The following is a 17,138-nucleotide window of genomic DNA, read 5'->3' as shown; positions in this document are numbered from 1 at the left end:
AAAATTCCAAAATCTCTGCTATATTTCAAGCTGGTTCTGAGGCTTGCTTTGTCTCCTCAGCCTGTACTTTTCTTATCTTTTAGCATGCCTTGAAATTTTTGTTGAAAACTGAACATGATGTATTGGGGTAGTAGAAAGTGTGGTATACAGAGCTTTATTGTGAGGTTTCATGTTTATCTGGCTAGGAGTTAGGTTGCGTTTATTGGTTGCTGTAGCTGTTGGTGTCAGAGGCTACATTTTCCTCTTTGTCGTTGTTTTTGTGTCCCCTGTTGTCTTTGGGTTTCCCTAGGTACTCTTTGTGTTTGCAGCTCTCTCAGTTGTAATCCACTGTTATACTGGAGGCCTGTTGAAGTGGTTGTAAATTATGGCGAGGGGAAGTGTTCTATAATCTTATGATTAAATCCGCAAGTTTTTTAGCAGGTCAAAGTCTCTGGACTCTGAGCTTCAGTAGAGTTTTTTAGCCTTTTTTTTTTTCTCCCCTTATTTGAGACAGGAAGGCTAGAGGGGTTCCACTAGTCTAATTGCTCTTCCCTTAGGTCAAATAAGGCTCTGGTAGCTTCCCTTGAGGATAGGCCTTTGTTAAGGAGAACAGAATGCTCTGGGCATATTTCAAAATGATTTTGTCTTATTGATTTATTTATTTTGTTACCCTCTCCCTTTTTCTCTGTAACATTTCAAAGCAAATCTTAGATGTTGCATTTCACCTAATAAATACTTGGAAATGTGTCTCTAACTAACAGATATGGACATTATAACCACAATGCCAATATCACACCAAATAAAATAATTCATTACCATTGTCTAATACCAAATTTATATGAAAACTTCCTCGTTATCTAAAAAATATCGTTTTAGAGTTAGTTTATTCCACAATGGTCTAAACAAGGTTCACAGTCGTTTTGTTACTGTATCTCTTAAGTTTTATTTAACATATGATAGTTCATTCTCCTTTTTGAAAAAGTGCCAATTATTTGTTGAAGAAACTGCGAGTTCATTTGTCCTGAAGACTATTCCTCATTCTTGATTTGGATTGCCTTTGCACTTTTGTGGAAAATCAGTTGACCATGTATGTATGTGTGGGTCTATTTCTGGATTGTTTGTTCTGTTGTATTGATCTATGGGCCTGTCCTTTTACCAATACCATGATGTTTTGATTACTATATTTTTATAGTAAGTCTTGAAATCAGGTAATGTGAGTCTTCCAACTTTGTTCTTTGAAAACATGAAATATAAAGTTGTAAATTTAAAAATTTAAATGTATGATTGAGAGCCAATGCTTATTTATTTAGTTATATAAGAAATAGAATACTTGACTGGTGGAAAACTGTATGGTTTTTGATACTCCTGGTTTTAACATATATCTAAAAAGAAAATATCTGTAATACTTTAAAAGTAGTTTCTGTGAAACAGTACAAAACAATTGATGAGTGAAATTACTTTAGAATTAGCTGCTTCATGGCATACAAATGCTTATTCACAGTACCATTTTACTTTCCACGTTTGAGCTAACATTCATTTTAGAACTTGGGATTTGTAATACCAAGTATGTACTTGCTAGCTTTTCCTAAGAGCTGTGCCTAACCAGTTTGCTTTAGTGTAGAATAGCTATTTGTACCTGAGATCTAATTTTTTTTTCCTTTTCTTTTGTCAACAGGGCCATTTAAAAAAGTCCCTTATTTTAAAAAAACTTTATACTCTCATATCTTTTTGAAGGAATTCTTGTTAAAGAACTGGATTATTTAAGTATAATGCTACATATATATGCACAACAGTGTAGGTTACTGGCAAGAAGTAAAGTATCAAAATGTAATGCATAGTCATGAACTCACTGCTCAACCCAAGAATTGGAACATTACTTGCATCTAACTTTATACCTTCTATTCTGTTCCTCTGCTTCATGCCAAGAGATAACCACTATTTAGAATTTTATGCTTATCATTTCTGTGCTAGACTCCTACCTTAGTCACTTTTTGCCATTGGCTGTAGACTTTCTTGGGGAAGCAGCAAGTTTCCAAGAAAATATTGAAAACTTGAGCTTTTAAATTTGCTTTCATTTGGGAATGTAGCTTCCATTAATTTTGACCTCTAGAGATGTTAGGTCACTGTTTAATGTAGTATCTTTTATGTCCACCAAACCCTAGTGAAAGATGTTTGGAGAATAAGATCTACTTTAGACAAATAATTTAAGTTTCTGGACCTGCTTTCTCTTCTGTAAAGGAAGAGAGTTGTTACAGATCATTTTTAAAAGCCCTTCAGATTCTGAATTCCTGTTATTTTAAATTTTGGTATTTATTACTTTTTTATAGTTTAGAAAAAGCCGAAAATTTATTTTGCCTCAGCGTTTTTCCTCTTTTCCTCTGAAATATTAACTTACAGGCTGTCAAAGGAATTATTTGTTAAAGAACCAGGTGTTATGAGTAATGTGGGGAGACATTTGCAATTTCATTTCCCCCTTTGAAATATATTTGAAAAATGGAAAGTCATGTATGTGACTTACATGTTTCTTACATGAAAAGAAACATAATCTTAGGATGAATACCCATGAACTAACTTCCCAAGCTGTATTAGTTATTTACTGCTGTGTAATAGATTACTTCAAATTTTGTGGATTAAAACAACAAGTATATATTATCTCACAGTTTCTGGGGTCAGGAATACTGTAAAGTGAAAGGTTCTTAGAGCTGCTCTTTAATTTACAGGGACTGTAAATGTCATCTTTGTCACTTTAAAATATAAAACTGTATTTTGTCCCTTCACAGTTAAAATTTACATTTATTTGATTCTTTAAAGATTATAAGATGTATTTACAAATCGTGTCTCCTTTGAGCCTTGCAACAACTTAGTAGAATAGGCAGGTAACGCATTTTAATTACCATCTTACAGATGCAGACACACGTCCAAGAGAGTTGAGCGCTGTGCTCAATGCCCTAAATTGCCTACATGGCAGGGCCAGCAGTAAAATCTAGGTGTTCATGCTCCTTGTGTAGTACCTTTCTGCTCTGTTAAGTTGCTCACAGAAGGTATGCAGCAGGAAAATATTTCTTACACTTTGTGACTCATCAGTAACGGTTGCAAGGTCCATTTTCCATCATCTTACTGCCATTACAGTTGTCAAGGCTGTTTTGTAGTTTTCTAGCTTCTGGGAGAGCAAAATAGTTTTGGGAATGAATGGTACCTAAGTTCATTATGCTATGTATGCCTTTGCTCACCAGTCTTTGCCAAGGCAGCTTTAACTTGTCTTCTAAACAGTATGTTACCCATCTTGGAAAGGTATATCTGATGCCTTCTATGTTAGAAGCCTGAATATATCCATTGGGATGAAAAGATTCTTCTAAAAGCCTTGGATGTTAATACTAATTACTTATGTATATCTAATTTTTTTCTTATTTATTTAAAAAGTCTCTGAACCTATAATTTTATAAGTGAGGAATTTTCAGAAAGTAAAATGATTGATTGAATATGTATATATTCTTATTGATAGATTTTTTTTTCTTTTTTTGGCTATTTATTTCAGATCTTCTGGAAGCTCTGAAGCCAGATTACGTGGCACCCCTGGTCCTCTGGCTTTGCCATGAGAGTTGTGAGGAAAATGGTGGCTTGTTTGAGGTATTCTGCACCTTTGCACTTTCTCCCAAAGCAATATTTGTGTAATTAAATATAAAAAATGATTCAAAAATCAGTATTTTCCAGTTGTTCACATTTGTAAAAATCTGCATCAGTTGGTATCACTTGTATATTTTTTAATATTATGTATTTGTTATAATTAAGGAACAAGTATGACTAATGTCCTTTTTTGAGAAAGTAACAGCAACTTTGTAAATTGTTCTTCCCTAGTTCTTCATTTCTGATGTTCTTGTCAAATGAAAATGTGACTGGCTGGTTTGATGTGTTTAGTCAGATACAGAAAGTCTCATTTGGTTAGAGATGCTGAGTAGTAAAGTGAAGGGACAGAGGTGATGGTTTAAAGTCAGCCAGGCCAGGTTTTGATTTCTTGCTCTGGTAATTGCTGGCTCGCTGGAATATTGTACAGATTAACCTCCCTGAGTTTTAGTTTTCTTGGGGTTTTGTTGTGAGAACTGGAGATCATATTTTTAAACTCTTAGCATACCTAGCAGTCACCCCTCAATTTTAACTATTATATCAGTATAGCAGGAATTCAGTCTGGGTATGATAGATCAGTAAACACAAATTATTTGTATTAACTTTAAAAATAAACTTTGCTATGTTTCCCTATCGCAAAGCTTTACAAGTTTGCTATAAAAATAAAAACCACACATAATCCTACTATCCAGTGAGGTTCAGTTTTCACTCTATAATCAAAGTCCCTTTAGATTTCCTTATGCTGATTTATATATTTTTTGGTCCTCATTTGAGTTTGATCTCTTTTTTCTTTTCTAGCATAAACTGTTATATTTTAGACCACCCCCCTTTATTTGAGTCTCTGTGGTAATATAATAATAAACCTGTTGCATGCGGAATACATGACATCCAAAGATATTTCTTGGTAGCAAAATTACCTGGCTCAGTTTGAAGTGAATGATATATTAGCCTGATTTATTTGAATAAAAAGCTGTTTAGTAAATGAAAAACAGTCTACACCTGTCTATGCAGAGATAGGCACCTCTGCTTTCTTAATCACAGTCGTTGATTGTGAATTGTGGAAAATTAGAGGTGGAAAGAACTTTACAACTCTAGATTTACAGAAGAGAAATTTAATAATATCAAGCCATGTGGAGCTCCAAATTTGTTCTGCCTGTCTTTTATCTCATTAAGGAATTAAACAAAAATTCTTTGTCTTTTACATTTATATTTGTTATTAATTCTGTGAACAAAAATAATATATGCTTTTTGTAGAAAACTTCAAATATATAGGGGAGTTTATAGAGGAAAATAAAAATCACCCACATTACCACTATCGAGAGATAACTCCTATTAATATTTTTATGGATATTCTTTTCCAGTCTTTTATTAGATGTGCATTTTACACGAGTAGTCTTTTTATTTTAGGTATACAATTTACACACATACCCAGACATGCACAGATAACTAGGATAATGCTGTAGATGAAGTTTTGTATGTTGTTCTTTTATTTTACTATATTGTGAACAGTTTTAGTAAGGGACATTTGCTGTGTGAGATTGAGTGCAAAATACAGTAAGAGCGGTGTGTAATATCCTGACTTAAACCTTGAATGTAAATTGACACTTTGTTTGCCAAGTTTTGATAGATATCTAGAGTGGCAGATAGAGATTTTTTGGATCGACTGGAGCTGTTGTTTCTAGCACCTGCGAGGAGTTTGCAGCTTGTTGCTTCACTCCCCAAATATGATAAAAGATGATATTTTTCTTGCCTGTTATCAGTACCACTGCCACTTTAACTACTCTGACAGCATCAAGGCCGATTGTCCTGTTAATATATGTAAAGGAATGAGTGATTAAAAAGCCATACCCTTGAGCGTAGAGCCACTGAGAAGTGTGCTGTCTGCTGGTACAGTTTCTTCTGTTATATGCATGTGGAACACTGTAGTTGTGGTGTTTGAAGATATGACAAACAGATTTTCTTACATCAGACATTTTCTTCTGAGGATTTCCTTGAATGGCTTCTAGAAAAAATACCATCTTTCTGGACGGTGATTAATGTATTTGGTCATTTGCCACATTTCTATATAAAGGTGTTTCATTAAAATGAGTATGTGTAGTTCATTAAGTCAAATCCTGGCTTTATTTTTCTTTGCTTTTTATTTTTTTTGATTCATTAAGTCTTTCTAGAAGGACATGTATTTCAAGTGATGTGCTGGGCAAATTTGGTATTTATATTGTTTAACCTTCATGGTTACTTCATGAAGAGTGTATTATTATCCTGATTTTATATAAGGGGAATCTTGAGTTTAGGGAAGTCAAATTATTTGACCAGGAATCAGACAGCTAGTCTGTAGAAGAACTGGTATCGCACCTTGGTTTCTGTGCAAAGTCATGCTTTTCTACTACATGCATTTCTGCTATATTGTGTTGCTTTATTTTTCTACTCTGATAACATGAATAGTGCAAAGTCATGCCGGCCAACGGAGTTTTGTAGAGCTGCATTATTTTCATCCATTGTCATCTAGCATTCTGATACTCGTAAAAAGATAGCTGCCTGTTTTGTTAATTTCATGAAAATTCTATTAGTAATTTCACATTAGATGGTATAACTTCTTCCTCCTCTTTTTGGTAGGTTGGAGCAGGATGGATTGGAAAATGTAAGTCCCTTTTGGTTTTTGGTTTGCCATACATTATTTCCATATCTTTAAACCTGCATATCCAGGTAGAGCTGGGTAAAGACCTTGTCAAATGCCGAACCATTGGATTTAGTGCACGCATAATCAAACTCAAACATTGTAATAGCAACAGGTCTTCTAAAACATGGAAGTTGTCCTGCAGGCCTGTGGTATTTTCAAGGATCTTTTCAGTTTTTTTCCTATTAGCAGTGCTTATTCAATATTTGTCCTGTCCTATTCAGAACTGGCTGTTTTTTCAGACAGCACAGTCTCTCTTTATATTGATGTTTGTCTTCCCATGTCTCCGGCACCCCACATGCTTGTTCAGCAGAGTAGTGAGTGGGAGGGAGGGCGTTTTTTGAAGATGGGAAGAGCTCTGTCCTAGGCAAGTTCTCCAATTCTCTCAGTGATTCTTTTCTTCTTTGGAGCATGAGACATCAGAAGGAGACAGTGGGGAATCACACTGGACAGCTTTCTAGAAGAGAAATTGCAGCTGATCTATAGAAATTATTCTCCTTCAGCCCAACAGTAAATTCATCTGGCTTAAGTCCTCTTTTCCCCCAGTTCTTAAACCTTGTGAGCTCCAGATTGGATAATTACTTTATGGTGTTTAAAAAAAATTGTGAACATTCCAATATCCCAATTCAAGTTTTCAGTTGGATGCTGGTATCAAAATTAATTGAATTATTTAAAAGGCTGCCATTACTGGATGACATTGTTACAACATATTGTAGACTATTATTAATGACTGTTCTCTAAGTTATGAAGTAACTTATTCAAACATTTTTAAGTGTCTTATGACATCTTTTAAGAAAGGAAGATCAGTTGTTGCAATAAAAGCTGTATATGGGACTTTATCAATAAGAAATCTCTAGAAGCTTCTGTCATTCCCCAGGACAAATCTTCGATTTAGTAATCATCAAAGTCTGACCATTCTGTTTAAATAAGGTTCTGTTTATTCCTCAGGCTTTTTAAAAAAGACACAATGTTAAAAATTATCTTCATGGAACTTATGCAGCAATGATGATTTTTGTGAATCTGGGCAATCTAGTTGACTTCCCATGGACAAGGAGGAAGAGCAAAGGGAGGAAACGGGAGAATTATGTGGGGTTGTCTGATATATTAATTTGATTATCTGGAGTCTTTGGCCTGTTATCACCACTAGTTTTCAGTTTTCTATTCAACAAAGCTCTACTCTGTTCTGTTACCTTAAAGTGTATTATCTAAGTGATCTGTGGTGATGAAGACAGTCTTTTGGTGTGATTATACATAATTTAACTTTCTGATTCAGCATTTCATCTTACCTTTAGTAGTATCTGGCATAGTCAGAGGAGGGAGAGGTTTTCCCTTCAGCTTCAAATATTAGAAAAAGAAATTTGACATCCTAATGGGTTTGTTATTCTTTTAAAAAAATTTTGTAGTAAAAATCTTTAGAAGTTAGAATCTTTTTTCCAAATTCCATTTTTCTTGAAGTTAAAAAAAAAAATTCAGGAGACTCATGAATTCTGCTTTCTGTCTCGCTCTTAAACTGTGTGTTCAGTATCTTAGTTTTGTTTCTATAACCAGTACGATGGGAGCGGACCCTTGGAGCCATTGTAAGACAGAGGACTCAGCCAATGACTCCTGAGGCGGTGAAGGCTAACTGGACGAAGATCTGTGACTTTGATAATGCCACCAAGCCTCAGAGAATTCAAGGTAAAGAGTCCCAAGTCAGTTCAGTCCTGGTTGGGGAATCAGAGGCAACAAAGCATTCTCTTCTCTTATGGAATTGTCTTCTTAATTGTGATAACTTAGATGCTCAAATCATCTAGAGCACATTTTCTGCTCCAGTAGGTATTAGAACTCTCCAATTTAAGGTATGTATGTTACTCCCACTGTCAGTTTTTCAGTTTTCTTATGATCCTGATTTTTTGGTATATGTGTGATGGAGAGGATGGTAGGAGGTGTTTACCCATTTGTGCTCAATGCATCTATTCCCCATCTGGTGGTTGGTTTCAAAGTCTTGCCTTATCTAATCACATGCTCCTTATCTGACCTGATTTTTCCTTATTTCCCCAAAAGTTTATTTAAGTCTTATATTATTTAGGCTTAGGTCTTTTCTCTCTAGTGAATAGATTTTGCTTTGTTTTAGCACTTTGTCTTTGCTACTGTTTCTCTGCCTTTCTAAGATGCCTCTTATTCCTTTTATCACCTCTGCTAATCTCGGTGCTTCTTTAGAAAAACTCAAGCCCCAGATGTTCAACAAAACCTCCCCAGATATTCTGGGCTTCATTGATCTCTTTCTTAGCTGAACTCTTACAACTTGAGCATCTAATCATGACTGCTTTCCACTGCTTTTGTTTCATAAGTGTGTGGTTTCTTAGCTGCATAGTAAGTTCCTTTGGAGGCAGAGAATGTATCTTGTATGTCCTTTTGTATTTGGTGCTAGTATAGTGCTGAACTCATAGAAAGGATTTAGTAAATGCTTGTTACCTTGAATTATTGAATCATCTATGATATGCCACAGGAAGAGATGGCCAATAAAAGTCACATTATTTTTTCTAGTATAACTCACATATGTATATAGTATATGAAATTTAAAGGACCTTTCTGGGAAGGATCATGAATCAGGATTATTTTATAGAAAAATCTTTTTTTCCCTTCCTAGTATTATATTTAATGTTTGACAGAGGAATATATCTGAAAAATGACTTTTCTTTTTTTTTTTTTAATCCCAATGTTACTTTCCTGTCTGCTGGTACACTCACTGAAATATTCATTGTACTTTTCTCAATCAGAGGATAACATGATTGTTATGTCATTAGCGGTAGCATTTTCTGTATTCTTTTTTTTGATATTTGAGATAAATTTAGTCTCCGAATAGCAATCACCTATCAATGAAAATTAGGAAAAGGAAAAAGGAAGAAGTGTCTTAAAAACTCTTCTCTGAGGTCAGAATTCCATTTTATTGCCTTAGAAGTATTAGACTAATATAAAGAAAAAGCTAACAATGAACTATATAGTTATAAATGAAAAGATACCCCTAGTATTTGAAGTACAGTTAGAAAAAAAATCTTACACTTTCTGTAGAATCACGACTTTCCAAGCACCCATTTCACCATTCTCATTTTACAGATGATGGAACTAAATCCCAGAAAAGCTGAGTAAGTGGCCCAAGCTTTCTCAGTGTTTGAGCCAAGAGTTAACTCAGGTGGTCTGTCTTTGAGTGCAGTACCGCCGGCCTGTACCGAGGTTACTTTCAGTTAAATAGCCTCCCATCTAGGCAGCAGCCTAAATGGGGTGGTAAGAGGAAGATTGGTAGGCAAGAAACCTACCTAGTGTCACCAGGAATGGCAGAGAGCCCTGGTCATCTCACATTCTGTAGTTTAGTTATAGTTTTTGTCTGAGTTTAGAAGGAGGTTTGTTAGAAAGGTCCCAGAGCTTTTGGAACCTTATGGCATATGTGGATACTCTGTGAATCTCCTTTATTAACCTTTCAGACCCCAGAATAGCAGCTTCTGAATTCTGTCCATAGTCACTGGTCATAATGGTGGTTTTCTCTGGAAGAATTTTCAGTAATATTTTCTGAGCAAGTTACCTGTACAGAGACCTGGGGGGTAATCTTGACATTGTTGCATCCTGGAGGAGGAGTGATGGTGGGGAGAGAAGGAAAATTAGTTGTCCCTCCACCAGATGGAAATTGCACATCTGTGGACAAGGATCCGACTTTACAGAGTTGTAAAAATCACTCAAAGACTGCAAAGCTCAGAGCCTCTTTGGAATCATAACGTGGGGAGAGTATGTTGGAAACACCCAGTTATCTTTGGTCTGTTCAGAGTCTCACGATTTTTTCCTGCAATAGCCTGACATCGTACAGTCAGTTCATGAATGCCAGCGAAGGTTCTGCAGCAGGCTTGCTGGATGTTATAGGAATGATTGTCTAAAGCATTGTAGCTTTTCTTAGTCACGTCTGTAACAAAAGCTTTTTTTTTTTTTTTTTTGGAAATAGCTTACATTTATTTGGATTTCACCAGGAGAATATTAGCTCTTTAGGATATTTGAAAGATGATGCTTTTATGATCTTTATGTAATAGGTTTACCAAAGCACTCTGTCTTATTTAAATTCCAGTGATCCTAAAGAGAAAATTCAGTTTGTTCATCCTTATTTATCCTGAAGTTGATTGACTTGAATCATTCATGATTTAAATTTTTTTTCAGTACAAATGAAATATAGTTCAACTATATAGGAAAAATCTGGAAGTTTGTCCTGTGGGTCACTATTTCAATAGCACTGTAAAATAACTGGCTAGATATTTCACATATGCAGATGCTCTTCCCACACCCTAGTGGGACTGATTTTTCTTTTAATTAATTTTTAATGGAGTATAGTTGATTTACAATGTTGTGTTAGTTCCTGCTGTATAGCAAAGTGAATCCATTATACGTATACATATATCCACTGTTTTTTAGATTCTTTTCCCATATAGGTCATTATAGAGTATTGAGTAGAGTTCCCTGTGCTATACAGTAGGTTCTTATTAGTTATCTATTTTATATATAGTAGTGTTTATATGTCAATCCCAGTCTCCCAATTTATCCCTCCCTGTCTCCCTCTCACTTGGTAACCATAAGTATGTTTTCTACATCTATAACTCTGTTTCTGTTACGTAAATAAGTTCATTTGTACCATTTTTTTAGATTCCACATATAAGTGATATCATAGATATTTGTCTTTCTCCTTCTGACTTCACTCAGTATGACAATCTCTAGGTCCATCCATGTCACTGCAAATGGCATTATTTCATTCTTTTTTTATGACTGAGTAATATTCTATTGTATATATGTACCACATCTTTATCCATTCGTCTGTTGATGGAAAAAAGCATTATTATTGTTATTTATTCTTTCTTTTTAGACTCAATTGACGGTATAATTGAAGCTCTAAATAAAATAGATTCAGATGGAGGAGTTTCGGCAAATCATACCAGTAATGTGACATCAACAGCTACATCAGGATTTGTAAGTGGAAGAAGAGAAAGCCTAACGCTTTGCCTTCTTTGGAGACTTTTTTCTTTTCTTTCCTTTTTTTCTTTTTTCTTTTCTTTTATGCAAAAAATGCTTTTCCAAGCTATTAATTTATTGTTAAATAGGAAAGGTGAGTGACCATAAAACTTTATAGAACATGTAATGAATGTTTATAAAATTTGAATGAACGTAAAGCTAAAATATTAAATGTAACTTTTACTTTCTCTTCTTCAGTGTAATAAACAAGCGTATTTTTTGGTTTTTGGAGCATTTTTGATAATCGTCCTTCAGTCACTTTCTAACTCTTTAGAAAAGGATATTTAACTTAGTGCCTCTTTTGAGTCATTTCTTTTAAGGAAAAGCATTGACAGATTGTATTTTGGAAATATTTCAACATGGCTGCAAGTAAAAAGTCTCCCATTGTGTCAGAAATTCTAAGAGAGCTGTGGTTATAGCTCTTGTGAAGTTTGCTGATTAACTATGTCCAGTACTTCTTTTTTTTTAAAAAAATTATAGTGCATAAATAATAAGAAATAAGTCATTTGACACATTCAGTTTTGGTGTTTTGTGACTCAGGGGAGACATAGTGATGAAATAAACAATCTAATTGTAACCCTGAGAATATGATCAGTTTATAAATGTGATTTTACTTTAGAGTAGGGGTTGGCAAACTTTTTTGGTAAAGGGCCAGATGGTAAATATTTTAGGCTTTATGGACCACGTACTGTTTCTGACACATAATCTTCTTTTTCTTTTTTTAGACCACTCTTAAAAAAATGTAAAAACCATTCTTAATTCTCAGCTGTTGTTTGCTGACTCTTGCTTTAGAATGAAAGTGATCAAAAATTGGACATGATTCTTTTAGAACCTAACATATGCTTCACAAATTAGTTAGGCATGTCATCACTAAATAGAAAAATACAATATCCAATTAGATAAAGGACAGTCCTGGGTAGGAGCTTATGGTAAAATCTAATTATAACCAAAACCATTATGAGGGAGTCTGATTTACAAGCATTAAGCAGTGTTTTGCTCATCTGTTTCTACTGACTTTTATAAAATAGATCTTATAGAGCCATTCATTATCCCTGTTTATAATAAGTTTTTTATTTTTTGTAATTTTGAGTAGCTAACAGTCACTGTATTAATAGGCTTTTCCATCATCAGAGACAGGAAAGTTGAAAATGAGATATACTATCTGTTAACAAGAAGCGGGCAAGAAAAAAGTACTTATTTGTAAATGAAGTCTTTTTCCATACATTATAATTGATTTTATTTAAAAAATATAGTGAAACAATTATGATACCCTATCAGATTTAGTAAAATGACATTCTATTCACAAAGCTAAGTATGTAGCAGTTAATAGTTTTGAAAAGTCAGAAATTTAAAGATTTGACAAGAATATCAGTGAAAAAAATAACTTTCTACAATTGTTCCATAGGCTGGAGCTATTGGCCATAAACTTCCTCCATTTTCTTCTTCTTATACGGAACTGGACACTATTATGTATGCCCTTGGAGTGGGAGCATCTCTCAAGGAACCGAAAGATTTGAAATTTATTTATGAAGGGAGTTCTGATTTCTCCTGTTTGCCTACCTTCGGAGTTATTCTAGCTCAGAAATCTATAATGGGTGGAGGATTAGCAGAGATTCCTGGGCTCTCAGTCAACTTGGCAAAGGTATGCATAATAAGAAACCTTTATTTTGCTCTTCTTCTCTTTCTTTAAATATGATTGGTAAATGTCACATGCTGTGTATGTGTGTGTGTGTGTGTGTGTGTGTGTGTGTGTGTGGTGTCTTAATACAATAGTTTATAGTGGTGGATTCAAGGATAAAGATTTAGCATGTCTTTTGATTTTTCTTAAAAAGAAAAAAAGGGTAGAGAGTTAGTTGAAAAGGCAAGCAAAAAGAAGACAACAATAATTATATACAGTCCATAACCCTGGCATAATGTTATTAATTCTCTCTCTGCCATTACATGCTATTTGACCAAGGGTAAATAACTTCTCTAAGCTTCAGTTTCCTTATCTATAAAGTGGGTATGATAATCCTCACCTGACGATAGTGATGAAGGAGCAAGAGTGAAGAATATTTGAAGCAGAGAGAACAGGTGTAAAAGGCCTGGAGGCAGGTGCATACTTACCTTGTTTTTGGAACAGCAAGGGGGTTGATACAGCTATAGAATGAGCAAGGGGGCAGTGGTAGCAGAAGAGGGCCTTGTAGTCATCGTAAGAATTTCACCTCATACTCTGATTAACATGGGAGGCCATTTGTAGTGCTTTGAACTGAGGAGTGGTATGATCTGGCTATGTTCACTCACAGGCTCATTTTTGCTCCTCTGTGGAGAATAGATTTATGGGAGCCAAGCATGGAAGCAGGGAAACCAGTTTGGAGTTGATTATGGTAATTCCAGCACTAGTCTGGATATGCATGGACAGAAAGAGGAGTCAAGGAAGAAGGTTTTTGGTCTGGTTAACTGGGATGATATATATGCATATATACCCATATATTTAGAATTAATTATGTACAATGTATTTAACATGTATAGTAGTAGTAACATGTATGATATATTACTATGTATAATAAAATAGATCTATACAGTTACTTTAAGGTGGGGATGATCAGGAGTTGGTTTTGGACAGATTTGAGATGCCTAGTACACATTCAAGTGGAGGTATACAGTGGGCAGTTAAATATGTGAGTTTAGAGTTTGCGGGGGAGCCCCTACTGGGATTGGTAGCATTTAAGTGAGATTTAAAGACATGAGGCTGGGTGAAATCACCCATGTGTGAACGTAAGTAGAGAAAAGCCTGAGTTTGGTGAGAGGTGAGAGGTGGAAGAGATGAGGAGGAGTGAGCAAGAGAGACTGGGAAGGAGTGGCTGGTGAGGTATGAGGCGTATCAGGAGAGTGTGGTATTTGAGAAGCAAAGTGAATAAATGGTTTCAAGAAGGGAGGAGCAAACAATTGTGAGAAGGCTTTGGGGTTATTTTATTTCTTGAAGTGAGGGTCAGGCCATGAGTCCAGTTGATAACTGTTGAATCGTAGACTTTTGAACTGATTTCTGTGATTTTGACTGATTGGAGAACCCATTTACTGGAGGATCGATTAGCTCATTGCTGCTCTGAGTCTATGAGAATCTACGGTTATTTTATTAAAGTATTCGATGAAGTTGGGAGGGAGGCAAGGAATAGATGCCAGGCAGTTTGTTGTTTTAGTCACTCTCCCATGGTATTTGTTGCATACAGTTCTTCTGTTTGGGTAATGTCAGTACAAACAATTAAAGTAAATGTTTCAGAATTCTTCCTCAGAGTTGGAAGGAGTTGGAAATCATGAATAGTGTTCAAAATCTGTCACTGGGAATGATAGCCGTCTTGGGATTTGAATCCCAGTCTTCCTAACCTTGAGCTTCCAGGTCGTATGATAGTGAGGCAGTCTTTCATTTGTCCTCCCATCACTACCCTCACCCCTTTTCTTTTTCCCTTCTGGGTTCTGAGGAAGACTGGGAATTAAACTGTCCCATAGCAGTTGAGTGTGGTCATTCGGATATATGGGTCAGGTTTTGTTTTTACTGTCCTATTGTATTCCTACATATATTTTTATATTCTTGCTTTGATACATTGAAGTTAAGTGGCTCTGATGTTGCACGGGGTCTTTAGTATTTACTCTTACACTAAGGAAATGTTGACATTGGCAGTGCTTTTACTTGACTGTGGTTGTAAGATTTATATTAATGTTTTGGTTGTGTCATTTGTATTTGGCAGGTGTGACCTGAAATTACTTTACTAGTACTGACCTATTTGTTCATTTTTATTCAATAGATATTTATTGGATACCTGCTGTGTTCCAGGCGCAGTGACGAGCACTGGAAATACGCCTAGTTTAGTGTCTCCATTGGCAAATAATCCACAGTTATCAGTCAACAAAAATTTATGAATGTCAAGAAAGAACACAAATGTATCTTTTCTATTCTAGAGAGCTGACAGTCTTTAGATTGGGGGACTGATTATTTCTGAATCATATAATTAAGAAGTGGGAGCCAATTTGAGACAGATAGTTTGGGGGAAGTAGTCGCGTGAACGTGTGGACAGTGAAATGCCACTTGTGATTAGCGGTATCCACAGAAGAAGCTGTGGAAAAAGAAAGTCTACTAATAAAATTTTGCTTACCCTAACGTAGGTTCTTCATGGGGAGCAGTACTTGGAGTTATATAAACCACTTCCCAGAGCAGGTGAGTTCTTGATGGTTTTATTTTCTGACTAACCTTCCAAACTGTGTCAATGTGTTAAACTGGCATAGAGCAACCTAAATAAACTATATTATAAGTTATTCATGTGCATGTCAGCCATTAGAGTAGATTGATGTTAACTAGTACCTATTTTGGTTGCCTTAAACTTTGTCCTATTTGAATAGTCTTATTTAATAAATTACTTCAAAATACTAAACATCTGGTCAACAATTGAAAGGAGCATATTCTGTGTGTGTCCTAAACTTAGTGATTGTGTATAATCAGTTATGATTCCCATGAATATGATTCTTCATTCTTTTCTCAGGTATTTGTGTTGGTACTGTTTTTCATAACGCAAACAATGTTAAAAGATACAGAATGTCTTGTAATTAACTTTTTTCTGTTTTCTTTTAGAGTAAGTAAAACCAAGGCTGTCTTAATAATCAGTTTATTTTTCTCAATAATATCTTACTTGTTTAGTAAATCTTCTCATTATCTTTTCACTTTACTTTGATATGTTTGTTTTATGTTGCTACTCTGATGTCAGAATATTAATTATATACTGACCATGTAAGGTGGTAAAATAAAAAAAAAGTCTTTTTCATTTCACATTATATAATGTAGAGGTCAGCAAATAGCTAGAATTGTGCTTTAATTTTTTTTGAGATTAAAAAAAAATTCGTATTGCTTAATGCTGAATAATTCTGTTTCAGTGTTAGTGTTACTTGTTTCTGGTTGTTTTTGTAGTTCTTCGCTGTTTTTTTCTTCTTCTTTTAGTTTTTTCCTTTGTGGTTTCATGCTTTTCTTTTGCTTGTGTTCATTTCTCTTTTGTTTTTGAGTATCTGTTGTAGATTTTTGATTTGTGGTTACCATGGGGCTCATAGATGTTGATCTATGACTGTGTTTATTTGTTTTAAACCAGGTAGTCCCTTAAGTTCAAACACATTTTAAAAGCTCTACATTTTTTACTCGCTTCCCCCATACTTTGTGTTTTTTTTTTTTTAATTAATTAATTTTTATGGCTGTGTTGGGTCTTCGTTTCTGTGCAAGGGCTTTCTCTAGTTGTGGCAAGCGGGGGCCACTCTTCATCACGGTGTGCAGGCCTCTCACTATCACGGCCTCTCTTGTTGTGGAGCACAGGCTCCAGATGCGCAGGCTCAGTAATTGTGGCTCACGGGCCCAGTTGCTCCGTGGCATGTGGGATCTTCCCAGACCAGGGCTCGAACCCGTGTCCCCTGCATTGGCAGGCAGATTCTCAACCACTGCGCCACCAGGGAAGCCCCTATACTTGTGTTTTTGATGTCATAGTTTACATCTTCATGTTTATCCCTTTACTGATTATTGTAGTTATACTTGATTTTACAATTTTTTTTGTTTTAGTCGTTGTACTAGCTTATTTAAGTGGTTGAGCCTCAGCCTTCCCTATATATTTGCCTTTACTAATGGGATTTTTTCTTTTCTATAGATACTTAATTCTTGTTATAGCTTTTTCTTTTCCACTTAGAGAAGACCCTTTAACATTTTTTTTAGGGTTGCTTTAGTATTGATGCTTATTCAAGAAGTTCTTTATCTCCCCTTCAATTCTGAAGGATAATCTTGCTGGGCAGAGTATCCTAAGTTGTAGGTTTTGCCCTTTCAGCACTTTAAATATAC

General features: G+C 35.2%; 1 protein-coding gene across 1 annotated transcript in view; it reads left to right on the top strand.

The window, feature by feature from the left end:
• The window catches only part of LOC130707171 (peroxisomal multifunctional enzyme type 2-like), a 49,661-nt gene that overhangs the window by 9,749 nt on the left and 22,774 nt on the right, over positions 1–17,138 (top strand). The window contains exons 7-12 of the mRNA XM_057540384.1: positions 3,515–3,606; positions 6,214–6,238; positions 7,823–7,951; positions 11,151–11,254; positions 12,702–12,938; positions 15,437–15,488. Of these exons, the coding sequence (XP_057396367.1) occupies positions 3,515–3,606; positions 6,214–6,238; positions 7,823–7,951; positions 11,151–11,254; positions 12,702–12,938; positions 15,437–15,488 (639 nt within the window). The remainder of the gene's footprint in view (positions 1–3,514; positions 3,607–6,213; positions 6,239–7,822; positions 7,952–11,150; positions 11,255–12,701; positions 12,939–15,436; positions 15,489–17,138) is intronic.

The sequence above is a fragment of the Balaenoptera acutorostrata genome, chromosome 2, assembly GCF_949987535.1.
Source record: "Balaenoptera acutorostrata chromosome 2, mBalAcu1.1, whole genome shotgun sequence".
Taxonomy (NCBI): domain Eukaryota; kingdom Metazoa; phylum Chordata; class Mammalia; order Artiodactyla; family Balaenopteridae; genus Balaenoptera; species Balaenoptera acutorostrata.
The sequence above is the reverse complement of the archived record's forward strand: the minus strand, read 5'-3'. Positions and strand labels throughout refer to the sequence as shown.